Source organism: Onychomys torridus, chromosome 14 (genome assembly GCF_903995425.1).
Source record: "Onychomys torridus chromosome 14, mOncTor1.1, whole genome shotgun sequence".
Classification (NCBI taxonomy): Eukaryota; Metazoa; Chordata; class Mammalia; order Rodentia; family Cricetidae; genus Onychomys; species Onychomys torridus.
Window position 1 is genome coordinate 71804678 of NC_050456.1, and position 17870 is coordinate 71822547.

Here is a 17870-nt window from a genome sequence, read left to right on the forward strand (position 1 = left end):
ACCCCCTTCATCCAACCACATTATAAACAGATTCTCTGCTCCTGCATTCTGCACTCAGAGAACAGATGGGGCCGAAAGGAGCAGAAAGTGACACAGGGTGGTAGGGGACCAACAGCATTGATAGTACCTGCTTGGATCCTTACACACATTCCTAGGCTAACCTAGGTAGGTTACATGTGAGCACTGTCTGCAGGATAAATCTCTCTCTCTCTCTCTCTCTCTCTCTCTCTCTCTCTCTCTCTCTCTCTCTCTCCCTCTCTTTCTCTCTCTCTCTCTCTCTCTCTCTCTCTCTCTCTCTCTCTCTCTCTCACACACACACACACACACACTTCTAACGAAGACTTTTTAAGCTTTGTCAGCTCCAACACTTCTCTCCAGGGACACCCTCCAACTCTCTATGGTAACTGGCTAGGAGGCGACATCACAGTAGCAGGTGTCTATACGCACTTTAAGCAAAAGAAGTTACATCGGAAAAGCACCCAGAAATGGCTAGTATGTCATATTCCGGCTATATTCATATGAAAGTAATAAAAATATCAGTCCCCCTCTGTTAAAAAAAGTTATGCAAACAAGCAATCCACAGTGTCGTTGTCAGAGTTAAAAAGAGATATGTTGCCACCACCCCACCACCCGCATGTTGCAGTTACACACTCCCCAGCCATTTACCACGAGACACAATTGCATTAATAGTAAACAGCTCTCTTTTCTGCTTTTTCTTTTTCTCTCTTAAGTTCTGGGGATGGAACCCAGGACTCACACCTGTTGGGCAAGTGTGTTATCTCTGAGCCATGTCCTCGCCCTGGGAAGGGAGATGTGAGGGGGCTCTGCTATATAATGAACACCTGAGGACGGTGGTAAGCAGCCCATTTCTGGCTTTACAGGTTCTTGCTGTGTGGCTGTGGCTAAGTGACTTCCCTTCTCTGGGCCTCAAGTTTCTTACCTGTGAGGTGGGAAAGCAGAAAAGGAAGTGTTGATGTCCTTTGCTGCAGTTCTGACCGATGTGGACCAATGATCTTAGTGAACATCGGGACTCGGCTACCTGGGTCTGAGGTCAGGGTTCACCAGCCCCTGATTTCCCAGCAAAATGGCAGTGTGCAGGGGAGGCCTTATGGCTGAGGTTACAGACGAAGTAACAAGCCCCAAGGCTCTGCCTTCCTGCTTGCCTTTCCTAGGTTCTGTGCAAGGATGAAAGCCATACATGGTGTAGCCTGATGCCAGCTTGGGAGGGACTTGGTCTGTGTGCATAGGGTGGTGACCTTGGAATCGGGTCCCTCTTAGGACCTCAATATTTGTTGTGTTTAAAGTGCCTCTCTGGGTCTTTAACACTGTGGTTGTGTATCTCATGCCAATGCCTGAGGGCACCCCCACCTGCCAGACAAATTCCATCTGTAAAAAGGGGGCATTAAGTATTTTCTAAAAGGAAAAACAGTGTCAGTTTAGGGCAAACCTGATCCAATTTTAACCCACTTAGGAATCCTCCCGGAATTCCCTGGACGTATTTCCAGCCTTGGGCATAGCCTGGAGTCATCCCAGAGGCCTCTCCCACACATGCCTGGAGCCCACCTGTTTCTTCCTGCCTGGGGCTAGACTGTGAGCCGTGGCAGGGGAAGAAGGTAAGACCTGTCCAGCGCTGTAGACCCACCAGCCTGCGCAGTTCCTTCTTGGAAGGGAAGAGAGACCCCTTCAGATGGGCTGAGTCTTTTCCTCTGTGCCTAGTGTGGGCCCGTGCTTGCACTCTGCCCTGAGTTCACACCCTAGCCCGGAGAATGCCCAACCACAGTGATGACACAGGCCTCCGGGGACTGGCACGGGCCACTGGCAATGTGCTTCACCCTTGCTCATAAGAATAAAAAGTCAAGTTCACCTTCCTTTTTCTATCTCCTGGGGAAAACACACAAACAAAACCCCAGCCACTTCCTGAAGACATGCTCATGGTCACAGGCATTTCTCGCTGGTCTGTGCCACCAGTGGCTGCCACGTGGGGGTGGGGCGGGCTAAGCGCCATCACTCTGTGGAACTTCATCAGTTCTCTAAGTTCTTCTGCTCCTCTCTAGGGATCCCTCTGTCACTTGTCTGGTCTCACCACTCCTTTTTATCTAGCCTGAAGCCCAAGTCCTTGTGGCTTTAAAACTAGCCACGTGCACAAGAGCTCCAAGGCTCCAATTCTGTTCAGCTACGCTCACAGCTCGGAGACTTTTGTATCTGGATTCCTGGGTACAGGTTGTCATAAAAGTAACATGTGATTTCTCCTGTCTTCCAGGGATGACAGAATGCTAAGGCACGAGTGTCACAAATCCCATTAGGAAAACACACTGCTGGGGACTTCTGTAGGCACAAAGAGACATCATATCTGAAGTTATCTACACTGAGCATATACATACATGGCGTATAAAAATTCTATACATTATTCCCTAACCACACACAGTACACACCTAGTATAAATAGATAGAAATGACATCGTAGAAAAAGCAAGTTTCTTCTGGGAACAGATGCAGCATTTAGACAGAGGCTCTTCTGGGTGTCTGGTCTGTCCAGCTTCCCCCAGCGGCCAGCCTCAGAGGGTCTGCAGAAAGTCACCTGCAGTAGGCCCCAATGGGCTAGGTGGGCGGGGGGCCATTGTAACGAAGCATGAGCGCGAAGGAGCGGGCGAAGTTGTTGGCCAGGGCGCAGCTGCGTTCCTCCTCGCCGGCCGGCAGCAGGAAGAGCAGCAGAAGAAAGAGCAGGAGCAGGAGCTGCAACGGCAACGCCACGCGGCACGCTTTCTGCAGGAGAGAGCAGGGATTCCGCCACCGCCTCTGCTGTCGACTCTGCGAACCAACACAAGATAGACCGTGAGCCACTACGAGGTTCAGGGGGCAGTGGGACAGGAGGGCATGCTGGATAAATTGCGTGACTACAGACACTGTCTGTCCACTGGGAGGTGGGGTGGGATGGTTGTTGGTCTTGGTTGTCAATCGAGAATCGCTATGGAAACAAACCGCTGAGCATGTCTATAAGGGAGTTGTAGACTGGGTAGAGGTGGGAAGACCCGCCCTAACTGTGGGCCGCACCATCTCATGGGCTGTGATCCCGGACCAAATAAAAGGAGAAAACAATCTCAATCTCTCTCTTTCTCTTTCTCTCTCTCTCTCTCTCTCTCTCTCTCTCTCTCTCTCTCTCTCTCTCTCTCTCTCTCTCTCTCTTTCTCTTCTAACAAAGGCTTTTTAAGAAGCTAACAAAGAAATTGACAATCCTAGCTCATCTCAGTTCCCAGAGCCTTTCTGTGCCTCAGTTTCTCTACAGAGTATTATTACCTGTGTCCTACTCAAAGCTATCCAAGAGAGGAAAGGGCTCCACAGGAGGCAAAACTCCCGTCCTTCATCCTCTTTGCTCTGGCCATCTGCCTATCCCTCAGTACCCAGGAGGTGACCACAGAGTCTCACACCCATCATCTGTAAAGATTTTTCATTATCCCAATATTACACCCCAAACATCTGGGCTCCATTTGTCATGTGTGTACACATGTGTACACACACTGTACCCAAGCCCTCCTGCTCAACTCTTCACCTAGACCATAAGCTTCCTGAATGTTTCTAACTGCTCTGGGAGGCTGGTTGTCCTCTGCCTGTTTTACAGAGGAAGAAACTAAGCTATAGGAGAGTCAGTGGCCTGAGATCACACACAGGCTCAACTTCCACAACACTGCAAAGCCCAGGCTCTCTCCATCACCCCACATGGTGTCTCTCACAAGAAACCGTGACCAAAGATAATCACAAGGCAGCACTCTGGGCCTAGCTGTCCAACATGGGTCCCATCTATACAGTATTCTGCCTGCATGTGTCCCTGCAGGCCAGAAGAGGGCACCAGATCTCATTACAGGTGGTTGTGATCCACCATGTGGTTGCTGGGAATTGAACTCAGTCCCATCTTGTCTCAGCATGTTGAGTACAGAAGTCATATCAATGCAACTGAAGCTTGGGGTCCTTTCCTAAGACCTGGCTAGGCCTCATTCACCACCACAAAGCTAGACCAGCCCCAACAGCTCAAGGTGAAGAGAAGCCTGGCTGAGCCCAGGGCAGGGCCTCTCACTGTAGCTCCCTCAGCACCATCTTTAACCTTCTGCCTGCCCTGGGGCACATTGGTAACTGCTGTCCTTGTCTGTCCTTGGGAGCCCAGGCATGGGAACTGCGTAAGTCCTAATGGTGAACACATTTCCCAGCTGGCTACCTTGACCATATGTTTTCTTCCCTATTCTCTGAGTACCAAAAGCATGGGTTTGCAGCCCTGATCTCACTACTGAGGGCTCAGAGGAGCCTGTGTGTGTCTCATCTGTGCACAGGCCAGGTTTACTTGATCTCTGTGTGAGCTAGGCAGGCCACAGAATCACTTTTTTTTTTTTTTTTTCAAACTCCCAGGTTGATGGAGTAGGAGAGGAGACAAGGTACACTGAACTGGTCTTTGCAACTGGTTGCCTTCCACAGTGGAAGACATTGGATGTAATGGCCAAGGGAAGGGCAACTTTGTCCTCACTCAAGGAAGGCTAGCACCACTTCAGGGGCAGGTGTGTGGGTGTCAGCATCGAGTATCATCATCACATTCAGGTAACTGGGGAAATAGCAGAAAGAGAGGAACCAGGGTAGATGTAGGAGTCAGAACAACCTCTGCAGGGGATGCAATCACAGCTAGAGAAAGACAACACCTGATACATTCACAAGCCTGACTGACCAGGGAGTTACAGGCTCCACGGCTAGGGTGAGTCTCTAAGAAGTAGGGGAGGTATGGGAGGGGGAGGCTTGGAGACAGGAGGCCTGGAAAGCAACCCATGTGGACATCGGAAGTCAGACTCAGGTTCAAAGACTCAGTGTTGAAGGTCTTGGTGACAACTCTGTCATAACTCAGCAATGCCCAGCTGCTTTGGGGTTCCGTGGGTGGAAGGAAGATGGCACCCAACGTGGTCTGAGGCCAGTCTGGGTCAGAGACAGTATGGTTGAGCAAAGCCCAGCTATCTATTCAGCTAGGACGAGGGATGCGGCAGATTTGAGCTGTTTGCTGAGCTATGAGCAGGTGACACAGAGAGTGTTCAGTGACATCACTCTGCCACAGTCCCAACTGGCCTTGCTGTCCCTGGGCAGAAAGAAGGAAGAGAGCTGTCAAGAGCTTTGAAGATCAGGCATGAGAGTGTCCATCACAGCACCCGTCATACTTTTTTTTTTTTAAACCTCAGCAGTGACAGCTATCCTCTACCATTGGAACCCAACCAATGCCTTCTAAGGTTTGGTATTACAGTATCCCACCCAGCCCAAGCATCTGTTGAAAGGCAACCATTATCTTACTACCAAGAAAGCAAACAGCCACCACCAACACCAGAATGCACTGAAAAGTCTCCATAAAGGAGCTGGGACACTGTGGCTCAGTAGGTAGAATGCTTGTCTAGTGTTCATGAAGTCCTGGGTTTGGTCCCCAGCAGTGGGTAAATTGGGTATGATAGTAACACTGGCACTCAGGCAGTATTAGAAATCCAGGTTTGTCCTCACAGACAGTGAATTTGAAGCTAGCCTGGGCTATGGGAGACTCTTTTGGAAGAGAGGGAGGGAGAGAGAGGAAGTGAAGAAAGACAGCCCACATAAAGCTGTGTGCACACGGAGGGGCTGTGCACATAAAGCCGTGTGCACACAGGGGGCTGTGCACATAAAGCCGTGTGCACACGGAGGGGCTGTGCACATAAAGCCGTGTGCACATAGGGGGCTGTGCACATAAAGCTGTGTGCACACGGAGGGGCTGTGCACATAAAGCTGCGTGCATGCCACAGGGGGCTGTGCACATAAAGCCGTGTGCACACGGAGGGGCTGTGCACATAAAGCCGTGTGCACATAGGGGGCTGTGCACATAAAGCTGCGTGCATGCCACAGGGGGCTGTGCACATAAAGCCGTGTGCACACGGAGGGGCTGTGCACATAAAGCCGTGTGCACATAGGGGGCTGTGCACATAAAGCTGCGTGCATGCCACAGGGAGCTGTGCACATAAAGCTGCGTGTGTGCACATAGAGGGGCTGTGCACATAAAGCTGCATGCACACAGGGGGCTGTGCACATAAAGCTGCGTGTGTGCACACAGAGGGGCTGTGCACATAAAGTTGTGTGCACACAGGGGGCTGTGCACATAAAGATGCGTGCGTGGACACAGGGGGTTGTGCACATAAAGCTGCGTGCATGCACATAGGGGGCTGTGTACATAAAGATGCATGCACATGGAGGTGCTGTGCACACAGAGGGCCTACGCCATCAGTGGGGATGTAGAGAACAAGGAGAATGACTTCATAGAAAGAGGAGCCAGAACATTACACATTTGAGAGGGAGGAAAAGCCATTTCTTGGGAACTTGAGCCATAGGCAGGGCCTCCTCCAAATAGGTGGGCTAAGTGGGTATCCCCAGTGTAGCCTAAAGAAAACCAGAACAAAATGTAATCATCAGCAGAGATTTTGACCTCCAAGAATCCCAGGTGAAGGTTGCCTGGTAGAGGGTGGAAGTAATCATGAGTGCTCCCTGGGAGGACTAGATTGGAACAGAAATCTAAATTCCAGAGAGGTGAAAATGTAAAAGAAAAATTATGAATCTTAAAACCTTGGGAAGGGGAGGGAACGGGAGGAGAGGAGGGAGGGGAAGCTGCGGTTGGTATGTAAAATAAAAGGAAAATGTTAATTATAGAAAATAAAAATAAAAATAAACTTTGGGGATACAATCAGGTAAACCCATGGCACTCTCAGGTGGCACCACATGTGGGCCTGTGTGCTGAGAGTCCCACTGTGAGGTGCCCAGTGTACCAAGAGAGCCTGGCCCTTGCAAACTGGAGAAGAGCAGGGCCAGTCAGCTCAGGGTCCCAGTGAAAAGACTGTTTTCAGGGAGGGCAGTGACACATCCCAGGCCACAGCAGGCCTTGAGGTGACTCACGGCCCAGCTGCCATTCAAGAAGCAACTACAATTCGTATGTCTGAGCACTGCAGGCAGGTGTCCACTGGCACAGAGCTGGCTACCACGCTGGCAGTACAAATGTAATAAATCTTAATTATTCCGTGTATGCAAACAAACAGGCTGCAGCTGCTGACGTAGCTGGAGCCTTGGATGACTTGAGGCCTGGAGGGAGTAAAGGAAGTGTGGAGAACCAGCCACACATAAATCATTAGCTCGACAGTGGGTGTCTTTCTTCCCCGTGGGCTGAACATAATATATAAAATGGTTTTAAGTTGGTGAGATCACAACGTTTGCAGAAGGTACTTCTGTTCTACCTGGCTGGCCTCTGCATATGTGTGTGTGTCATGTGTATGTGTGTGCATGTGTGTGTGTGTGTGCACAAGGATGCATGTGCAAATGTGTGTATGTGTGTGCCCATGTGAGCTTAGGCACAAGTGCATGTGTGTGTGCACATGTGTGTGGAGCCCTATCATATTTAAACATACCTAACCAGGTTAAAAAAATAACATAAGGACTGTGAATTTGGGTCTTGAGCATCCCGTAGAGACTTGTGAGTTACAGAACTGATACCCCGGCTACAGTATTTGGAGGAATGGAATCCTTAAGAGGTAGGGCTGCAAATGCCTCAGCTGTTAAGAACAATGTCTGCTCTTGCAGAGGACCTAGGTTCAATTCCCAGCACCCACAGGGCTGCTTACAACTGTAACTCCAGTTCCAGGGGATCTGATGGCCTCTTCTGGCCTCTAAAGGCACACATGTAGTGCACAGACACGCACACAGGCAAACACTCATACACATAAAATAAATATAATAAAATAAAATAAAAGGACCTCCTGGAAGGTCCTTAGGCCATTAAGGAGTGTGTCCTTGAAGAGGACCATGGAACAGACTGTGGTCTTCTCTTCTTCCTCTTCCTTTGCTTCCTGGCCATGAGGTGGGTAGTTTTGTTCCACCTCATGTTCCCACTATGATGTACTACTTCACCAAAGGCCCAGAGCAACAGGGACAAGTGAGCATGGGTGGGAAAACTTTATAAAACCTGTGAGCCAAATAACTCTTCCTTCTTTATAAGCTGGTGGTCACAACACACACATACACACACACACACACACACACACACACCAATGAGAGCCTACTATGTGCTAGTCAGTAGGAAGGAAACTTTTCCCGTCTTTTAGTTCAGTGGACTCCTTTCCTTCACTGGAAGATCATGGTCGAGCAATTTGCCAAATGTAACACACACCGGTGACTGAGTCTTGATTTGAATCCAGAGCATAAAACACTGGTTCTCAAAGTGTGGTCCCTGAACTAGAAGTGTGACCAACACCCGGGAATGTGTCAGAAACACAGATTCATGAACTATCCAGACCAGTGGATCTCAGGGCTGGGTGCATCCATCTGGGGTCACGGGGCATCCTAATTGTCTCTCCTAATTGTCTCTGAAGCCACTATGAATGGCTTCCTTCTTCATAGGAAGCTGAGGTACTTTGGCTTAAAAGGAAGCCAGACTTGAAGTCAGTCTTTTATATGCCTACTTGTTGGAAACATAGCATGGGTAAGCACATAGAAGCTTCTAGTTTGTATACCCAACAGTGCAATGGCTGACATCTCCTAGCTGTAGCTTAACAGGGCTATTTGGTGACTGACTAGGTTATGAGCTCTCATGGCTGCTGCCCTTCAGAGCCCTCTGACACAGAGACAGCCAGGCCCCAGCTCCAAACAGATGTTCCTGCTGCTCTGCACCCAGCCAGGTGCACACGCTCTAGGATGGCACACTGCCACTCTTTTCTTGGATGATGGGTTTTGAGCATATTAAACAGCATGTGTCACGAAGTCATCACTGACTCAGGGACGACAAAATAAATAAATGACTAAAGGGAGAGATGGTCAGTGGGGACCACGACTGTACCAGGGATCTGGACATAGCTACCACTTAGAATCTGCCTGACAGAGGTGTACGGTCGGTCTATGGCCCACCTGTCACATGCACCCCAGGACAGCTAGGGATGTTGTCCAACACAAAACTATAAACTTACTTAAAACATTGTGAGGGTTTTGGGGGGTTATTTTTTTTTTAAGGGAAAAAAACTCTTTGCATGGTATGTCTCAGTGTCAAAAGGTTGGACACCTCTGATCAACTCTAGCCTAGGCTGCATGGATGGGGACTTGAGTCCTGGGTTAGTCTCCAACAGGGACTCCCAACCACAGAGGGACTTAAAGTGCAGCAACTACAGGCAGATTGAACACTGGTCTCGGGACTTCTATCTTCCACCAGGAACCACAAAGCCAGGCAGTCGGGGTCACCTGCCCTTCCTAGACCCTGAGGTTCACCTCATTCTGAACTAGAGGGAAATCCTGGGTGAGACATGTCTGCCTCGGTATGTTCTGGTTCACACAGTCTTCAAAATTAATTCGAGGAGTAAATTAAGCCAATATTGATGTTTTCACACATGGGAAAGGGAACCCCCAAGGCAAGGTGATTTTTCCAAGGCCATAAAGCTGCTTGGTGAAGGGCCGTAGGTGCAGCCTTGGTCCATAATAAGCCCTACTTGATCCACAAGCCGCTCAGTCCCCTGAAGTTGCCAGAGGCCAGGAATGGATCCAGGGTGCCCTCACCTGGGATTTAGACTCAGGGGAATGAGAGATCTGAAGTGACACCGGGTTCTTTAACCAGAGTGTGCTGGGGGTCCAGGTCACCATGGCCAATGTTTGGCAAGAAACCGAGGGCATCACTGGGGACAGCAAGGGACAGGATTGGGGAGAAAGGCCCCAGGGATTCTTCCAAGGCACCCTGGGAAGGGTGAAAGCGTGGGTGTTGGGACCTGAGGGCCGATGCCATCAGCAGTCACATGCCTGGTGGACACATGGGCTCTTCATACCATTTTCTCCTCAGGCTTAGAGCTGAGCTAAGAATGCTCCTTAGTGTCAGTGTCAGGGCACAATGCGATACTCTAGCCACAAGTGTCCTGGCCTGAACTGGAAATAGCCCCCACAGGCTTGTGGTTTTAACTGCGGGTGGTTCCTCATAAGGGGAGGTTGTGGAGCCTATGGGAGTGGGGGCCTAGCAGGCTGAAGGCTATAGCAGGTCGCGGTCCCCAATTTATCCCTCTTCCTCCCCTCCCTTCCCCTCCCCCATCCCCGGTCTCTCACTTTTCCTCTCCCTCTCTCCCTGGTTGGTCAGGAAGTGGACCGCCATGCTCTGCCACAGGCTCCCAATGCAACGACATACTACCCAAGCACAGAGTCCTAAAGACCGTGGCTGCATGCTCTGAAACCCTGAGCCAAAGCAAACCCCCTTCTCAGGTTTTTATCTGTTGGATATTTGCTAACAGCACTGGAAATGGAACTGAGACCCCCCTAAGAACCAGTCCTGGCACACAGAGCCCAAGCAGTAGGGGGCGCCCCAGCTAGAGTGCAGTGATTGGTACCGATCTCACTTCAGCTGTGGCTAGCATGGGAAGAGCCAGAGACTCAGTGGGCACCAGTGGAAACGTGCCTGGTAGAGCAAAGGACTCCACCACCCTTTCTTTTTTCTTTTTTAAAGATTTATTTATTTATTATGTATACAGTGTTCGCCTGCATGTGTCCCTGCACTCCACAAGAGGGCACCAGGCCTTACTACAGATGGTTGTGAACCACCATGTGGGTGCTGGGAATTGAACTCGGGTCCTCTGGAAGAGCAGCCAGTGCTCTTAACCACTGAGCCATCTCTCCAGCCCTCCACCACCCTTTCTAATGTGTCCCCTAGGACCGAAGAGGCCACATGATCCAATTTGCCCAGAATAGTCCAGGCTCCTGGGTCAGTCCTGATTTACACCTGCTGGCACAGTAATCAAAGCAGTATCCAGTCACTCTCCAGTGTGTTCTGGGTCTGGATGACAAATCTAGGGGTCCTCCTCCACTGTGTGTAGATCAAGGCTAATCTATGCACACTTGTCGATCCCTCCTTGAGCCTAGGGCTTCCTGAGAACATATACCTCAGGGCCCAGCCCATTACAACCCAAAGTTGGTTCTCTTCAGATCTCACAGAACATTCTAGAAAATCCAGACCCCCTGTTCCAGCATCACAGGCCTTCTCGCCTCCAACATTCTCTACCCTCCAGCTATGTGGAGCAGATGGCAGACACGTACCTTTTGGAATGCAGTCAGCTCCCCTGGAGAACTCTGCGTCTGTTATTTTAAGGAAGGGGAAGAAACGGGGCAAAAATCAGCTAGGCGCGTAAAACTTAAACCCCAGCAGAACCCGTAACAGAATATTCATTTTGTCGGGGGAGTATTTCGTTAAAATTTCTGGTCATCTGGACAGCCTGCGCCAGCAGGGGATTCTGTTTAATGAGCTTTTTAACACACTTCAGGTCCAGGTGGCACACTGTCTGGATGGCCTTGGCCAGGGCTGGGGACGTGGCCTCGCTGGCTTGGACTGGGCTGACACCTAGTGGTCAAACTGGCAGTTGTGGGGCCAGAAAAGCCTGGTGTGCCCCAAGCTATGGCTTCTGGGCTCCGTGGTCTGAAAGGGGCGCTCTCACCTATGCTTTCCTGGGCCTAGGAAACTTAACTTCTTTGTCTCACATTGCTGTTGACTAGAGGGAAGGAGACCCCTCTCCTGAATGGGCGCGTTAGGAGACCACAGCATTTAATAAAGGCTATCATCACCCATGGTTTGTGTAGGAGACAGGAAATCCAGGAGACAAAAGCGCTAGGTCAAGGTCAGAGGAAGGGAGGGCCGAGTCTCAGGACTGCCGGCATCCAAATCATGCATCCCTATGGCAGCGCCATACCACAGAGATGTAACAGAATGTTGCCTCTGCCGGTGAAGAACTATGACCCAAGCTTCTAGCACTGGGGTCAGGGGTGGGACTCAGCTATGCCCTCTGGAGAATGGGGTGCAGATACTCCAGCAGAAGGTGGCTATAGGCCCAAATGGGAAATGCACAAAAAACTCTGACATGGCAGAAGTAAGAGAGCCATATACACTACTCACAGGACTCCAGCCTCACTGGGAGGTAAGATGGACAAATGATATGACATAACTCACGTACCTAAGACCCAAGAGTGTCCCTCTCTTCCTCTGAGCAGTCCCATTGGCCTGGTATATGGATGCACCCGAAACAGCTAAATAGATCCAGCTCAGTCTCTCCAAGCCATGATTGCCTCCTGGGACCCCCAACCTTTTCCCCCAGCACCTACCAGCAGGTGGCCAGAGTCCTTGAGTTTGGACTTGTACAGCATCCAACGATAGCGTAGATCTTCCAGTTCATTGGAGGGGTCCCTTGCTGGCCTGAGACGGAGCAGGTTCTCAAAGAGATGCTGGCCTTCTGGGATTCGAGCCTCCAGCTCCTGAGAGAAAGGCAGCATCATGTCACAGCTACCCAGAGGCCTAAGAACCCCACCTGGATGGTAAAAATACGCCAATCAAGTGCTACCTGAGGCATGCTGGGAGATGTGGACAGGACCAGTAACATGAGACTCTCATCCAAGAAAGTTTTTGAAGAAATATTTTTAGGAGGGGACCAAATGTTGCCTCATAACTATTTTTAACTTTAGTCTCGGGGGATCTGATGCTCTCTTCTGCCCTCCAAGGGTACTAGGCACCCATGTGATGCACAGACAGATATGCAAGCAAAATATTCATACACGTAAAATAAATATTCTTTCAAAAATTGGTCTTCTATTAGAAGTTTTTATTTTATATGTATACATGTTTTGCCTGCATGTATATATGTGCATCATGAATATGCCTGGTGCCTGCAGAAATCTGAAGAGGGTCTTAGATCCCTTGGCACTGGGGTTATAGATGGTTGTGAGCCACCATGTGGATGCTGGAAACTGAACCCAGGTTGTCTATGAGAGCAGCAAGTTCTCTTAACTTCTGAGTCATCTTTTCAGCCTTCATCTGTGCATCCAAAATCTTAGAGAACACCCCACAGTGTTTACTTTTAACACTGACATTCCAGGACCACGAGTGGTCACCATTACAAAGCAGTCATCATGGAGCATGCCACTCTGCTGGCATTTTTGAAGCTGGCAGAGTTGGGTAGACTTTTTCTATCTAAGTAGAACACATCTCTCTCGTAGGATGACACTTCCTCTTCCCAGGAGTCCTGAGAGGTAGTATGATGTGGAGTGGATGAGGAGTCTACAGGTTAGAGTCTAGGCTTCAGTCCCAGGTTTGGACCCTGGCTAAGCTGCTCAGTACCTACCATGGTGCATGCTGGGTAAGAAGTCATTGTTCATATGACTGGAGTGGAGGGTGGGAAACAGACCTGAGTTGAGGGAGGGTGGGTGGGTAGGAAGACTTGCTGGTGATGTGCAGCTCCATCAGTAGGATGAGCCATGCACTGAGAACATAGTACAACATTTAAAGCCATCAATGGGCTAACAAATAGGGGAGGCTAGTCAGGTCAAAACTCAAGGGGGTGGAAGTACATGCCCATGGCAGAGCACTTGGCTAGCAGGTCTGAGTCCCTGGGTTCAATCCCCAGCACTGCAAAGAAAACCAAGCCACCACAGAAGCTCTGGGGATGGACAAGAACCCAGAGAAGCAAGGCCTCTTCAGACCTACTTTTGCTCTTATGATTTTTGCCAACCTAGAGGGGATAATACCAGCTTTGAACCAATCTATGTTTCCGAAGTCTCCCAAGGTTAAGGTGGTGAGAGTCAAAGCCTGGGCTCTGCAGGGGAAGGGACTCATCATTCCCTTTGTAGATGAGATGCCTGCACACTTATTCTCAGAGTAAAGGGAGCCATAAGTGAATCTAGGCCTTGAGCATGCTTACTCACAGCCTAGCTCCAGATCATCTTAGTGATCCAAGGAACTACAAGACTTGAACTTGGACTCAGTGGTCCCAGAATCATAAAGCCCCCACTTCTCAGAAATAGAAAAAAAATATCTCTGGAGGAAGAAATTATTCTAACTCCCAAATTAGTTTTATGTATATTTTGTTCAGGACAAAAAGTAACCACACAATGATACATGACACCAAGAATGAGAAGCAGAAATATTCCCAAATGCCTGGAGGTATCAGAATTATTAGGCAGTGCAATTATGGTGGGTTACAGTTCAAAGAATTAAAAAACAAGCTTGAACATTTCATCAAGGATGTGATGGAAGCCAGAGAATGTAGCCAACCAAACTGAAGGGAACCAAATAGAAGTTCTAAAACTGATTGCCATGACAACCAAAGTTAAGATCTTAATAGACATATGTAATAGCAAATGAGACATAGCCAGGAAGAGAATTAGTCAAGTGGAAGTTGAGTCAGAAAAAAAAAATATTCAGAATTCAACACTCTGAGTCAAGAGTGAAAATACACAAAAGAAACAGACAAAAATATACAGTGGGAAGGAAAAATGTGGATTTCAATGACATGTGAGAAAAAAGACATCAAGGCAAAGGTGGTATTTTAAGAGATCTTGTCACATTATGTCCATAAAGGCCCCACATCACAAATGCAGTCACCATGATTGCCAAGCAGGATAAATAAGAAAATTGGACCCTAAACTATCACTGAGATGTCATATAAATAAAGGAGAGGAGAGGAAAAGTGGGCTTGATTAGGGAGGTCTTAGACAATAACGTAGGTTTGAACTCCGTACTAAAATGTTTTCATCGGGGGGCGAGTTCAGATTAGTGATTCTGTTGGGTCATGGCTGCCTGCAGAAGGAGCCACGACCTGGGTGACGCTCCACCAGAAAGGAGAGCAGGGAGGAAGCTGCTGCTGTGATCAAGTGAACAACAAATGCAGAGGGGACAGAAACATCCAGGAAGTGGACTTGGGAAGGGCTTGATGACTGCTATGGGTTGAATGATTGTCCCTTCCCAAACCCATGTGGACAGTATTGGAAGATGGGACCTTTGAGAGATGACCTGGCCCAAGGGTGGGATTAATGACCCTCAAGGATGGGGCTAATACTGTCACAAAAAGGCCTCTTTTAGATCCCTTTGCCTCTTTGTGCCTCCTCCATCTTTTGGCCATATGATGACACAAGAAGGAAACCTTGCTAGGTTCTGATACTTGGACTTTCTAGCCTTTAGAGTGGTGAAATTCTTGTTGGTTATATATTATTCAGTCTGGAGTATTTAGCAATGGAGACAGACCAAGACTAACAAGATGGCATGGAGGAGAGAGTAGTGGTAGACCAAATACAAGCATGTGATTCCCTCTCCCCTGCCTGCAACACCTTTGACTTTACATCAAGGGGCGGAGTTTCTTTCTTATCCCTTGAATATGAAATAGCCTGTTGACTTTCTTTGTGCAGCATAACACAGAAGAATCCATGTGACACTTGCATGCAAGTCCTTATTCTGGGCATTGAGTGGTCTGGGCTGTCCCACATGAGAATGAGACACACATGGTCCATGTCATGTTTGTCTCCACCAACTTCCAGCCCCCCACCAGAGCCACCTAGCTGTTCCATATCTGACAAAAGATAAGATTGTCCAGAATATGTGTCTTGAGCCCAGAACTGGCAGAAACCAAGCTGAGCTCAAATCACCAAGTGTCAAAGTCATAAGTTAAACAATAGATGTTGTTTTAAGCAACTCACTGTTGTGGTGGTTTACGGCACAGTGGCAGCTAACTGATACTGGAGTCAAGTGATCCATGGTGATATTTTTCAAATAGAGAAATATAAAGTGGGATGGATGGAAACATGCATAAATGGATGATTGATGGATGCATGGATGGGTGGATGGATGGATGAATGCATGGATGGATGGATGCATGGATGAATGGATGGACTCATGGATGGAAACATGGATGGACAGATGCATCGATGGATGGATGCATGCATGCGTGCATGCATGGATTCATGGATGGATGCATGTATGCATGGATGGATAGATAGATACATGCATAAATGGATCATTGATGGATGGAAGGATGTATGCATGGATGCACAGACAGATAAATGGATGAATGGATGGACAGATGCAAGGAAAAGTTAGTTCTAAAATATTTGAACCCAAACAATTTAAAACTATTATATAGACTCAGGATGGCTTACAAATGACTATTAAGCATGAACCCCTTAATTTGAGGAACTTCTGGTGGCATGGCCCCATTAGGGATCATTCCTTGGAACAAACCTGCAGCTTCATCTTTCTGGTCCTCAAGTCCTTGGCTGTGGCTGTTCTCATTGCGATGATTCCAACTAACTTGGAGTTTTCTGCCTGCAGCCACTGTTCAAAGTCCCTCAGGAGCTGGGAGTGATCTTCATGAAGGTCATGCTCTTCCAGTAGGTTTGCCTGCAGGCAAGCATGTGTTTAGATGTGAGAAAGTCCTGCTGGCCATGGATCCAGGGATCCCACCAAAGCTGAAGATGAGGACAGGGGACCTGGAGGGCACAGGAGAGGCTCAGAGGAATGATGAATGGGCCTCTATTCATCCACATTTAGGAGCCAAGAGCATCCCTCACCATCACCTCTCTGGAGCTCCAAAAGTGATCATCATCCTTAACCAGGACACCTACCCAGTGGTCATCATCCTTGACCAGGACACCTACCCAGTGGTCATCATCCTTGACCAGGACACCTACCCAGTGGTCATCTTTCCTCCATTCTTGTGGAGATGTGGGCAGGGTGAAATGAAAGCCACTTCAGAGAAGTCCTTCCCTATCCCTTGGTGGTGCCCTACTCTTCCCTGATGTGGCTGGAGAGCTCTGGGTTCCAGTTCTACAGGCTCCTTGAAGGTTGAGCTTCTCCTCTCCCCCTCCTTGGCACAGCCTGCAGCTGCATCCCAGTACCTTGAACTTCCACTCCTTCTGGGTCTCTGTATATACAACCCCCTCTACTGAGAACATGCCTGTGGTGGTTTGAATGATAATGGTCCCTATAAGTGCATATATTTGAATGCTTGGTTCCCAGTTGGTAGAACTATTTGGGAGTAATTAGTAGTATGGCCTTGTTGGAGAAAGTATATCACTGGAGGTGATATCACTGGCTTTGAGTTTTCAAAAGGCCAGGCCATCCCCTGTTAGCTCTTTCTGCCTCGTCTCGTGGATCAAGAAGTGAGCTCTCAGCTATTGCTCCAGCATCATGCCTACTTGCTGCAGCCATGGTCCCTGCTATGATGGTCATGAACTCTAACCCTTTGGAACTGTAAGCCCCAAATACATATTTTCTTTTTAAGTTACTGTGATCATGGGGTTTTTGTCATGGCAATACAAAAGTAATTAAGACAATGCCTCTCCCTCCTTCTCCCACTCAGTCTTGAGGGTTCAACTGATATTTCATCATCCCTAGAAGGGCTTCCTCATCCCCAGAACTGGGTATAGCATCCAGCCTAGCTGCCAGCATATGCCACCCCTTTTAAAACCCTGCTTAAATGCCTGGACCCCCACTCCTTTGTCATCTCTCATGCTGTGTTTCAGAGCCCAGCAGCACAGATCACGTGCCTGGTGCTTGTCAGCCATGCAGAATCAGGACCTGCATCTCCGACCTGTTTGCTCTTTGGGGTCATCAGTAAGTTTTAAAGCCCCGTCCTCTCCTAACACAGGCTGCTGCAGGGGTTCAGATAAATGAGGGCCAGTCTTGTCCAGGGGTGTTCCTGACTTTCTATATAATCTGAGTCCTCTGAGATCTTAGACCCCCAAGACCGTCAGTCCTTTAGCAATTGATTAATTCTGAGGATACATCAGGGGCAAGTAACAAGAAAGTAGGTATATACTATGAGCTAAGCACATGGTCCAGGGCAGGGAGGGAGCTGTGCTGCAGGCCCCCACCTCCTTGATTGACATGGGATCTGACCTTTCTCCCAAAGCCTGTGTGTGAGACAGACTCACCCCGTGCCGATGCCTGGGAATAGGGTCCTGGGGGTTGATGAGAAAGCCAGCCTTCGGGATGTTGTTGGTGAAGAGCAGTTTCTTCCCCGCGTCCACTTCTGTCCTCTGCAGCTGCTGGCTTCTGGTGAGACTGGGAAGAAG

The 17870-nt window shown here is 48.9% G+C and overlaps 1 protein-coding gene across 4 annotated transcripts in view; it reads right to left on the minus strand.

The window, feature by feature from the left end:
* Nucleotides 1–298: 298 nt before the first annotated feature.
* The window catches only part of Syne3 (spectrin repeat containing nuclear envelope family member 3), an 83569-nt gene continuing 65997 nt past the window's right edge, over nucleotides 299–17870 (minus strand). For all 4 annotated transcript variants that reach the window (XM_036206609.1, XM_036206607.1, XM_036206608.1 and 1 more), the window contains 5 exons: nucleotides 17730–17859; nucleotides 16036–16194; nucleotides 12135–12284; nucleotides 11079–11117; nucleotides 299–2807 (listed from right to left, as the gene is read on the minus strand). In XM_036206609.1, the coding sequence (XP_036062502.1) occupies nucleotides 2598–2807; nucleotides 11079–11117; nucleotides 12135–12284; nucleotides 16036–16194; nucleotides 17730–17859 (688 nt within the window). In that variant the 3' untranslated portion in view covers nucleotides 299–2597. The remainder of the gene's footprint in view (nucleotides 2808–11078; nucleotides 11118–12134; nucleotides 12285–16035; nucleotides 16195–17729; nucleotides 17860–17870) is intronic.